Source organism: Papilio xuthus, unplaced genomic scaffold (assembly GCF_000836235.2).
Source record: "Papilio xuthus unplaced genomic scaffold, Pxut_1.1 DF829660.1, whole genome shotgun sequence".
Taxonomy (NCBI): Eukaryota; Metazoa; Arthropoda; class Insecta; order Lepidoptera; family Papilionidae; genus Papilio; species Papilio xuthus.
This window is the reverse complement of record NW_013528989.1, coordinates 1,951,177-1,951,420: the sequence shown is the minus strand read 5'-3', so window position 1 is coordinate 1,951,420 and position 244 is coordinate 1,951,177. Positions and strand designations below refer to the sequence as shown.

At 46.3% G+C, this 244-nt stretch overlaps 1 protein-coding gene across 1 annotated transcript in view; it reads left to right on the top strand.

Annotated features, from left to right (window-relative positions):
- Slik (Sterile20-like kinase) overlaps positions 1-244 on the top strand; it is a 36,871-nt gene that overhangs the window by 19,631 nt on the left and 16,996 nt on the right. Inside the window, exon 11 of the mRNA XM_013308037.1 lies at positions 166-179. Coding sequence (XP_013163491.1) covers positions 166-179 — 14 coding nt within the window. The remainder of the gene's footprint in view (positions 1-165; positions 180-244) is intronic.

The window sequence follows — 244 nt, the reverse complement described above, 5'->3', positions numbered from 1 at the left end:
GCGTCCGTGCCCGCCCCCGCTCCCGCCCCCAAGCGCCCGCACGACGACGACCACCAGCACGCTGACAGGAAGGCACCTGTAAGTACTTAATATTATTGAATATGATGGTTTTTAAGAGATCAGGTTCTTATTAAATGAAACAATAATTATATGACGATTTTCAAGATATTTTTGTTACTGTGATTTTTAATGTAGAAACTCTTCATTACAGGCCCCCAAAAAGGAGAAAGGCCCAGCGCCGCCG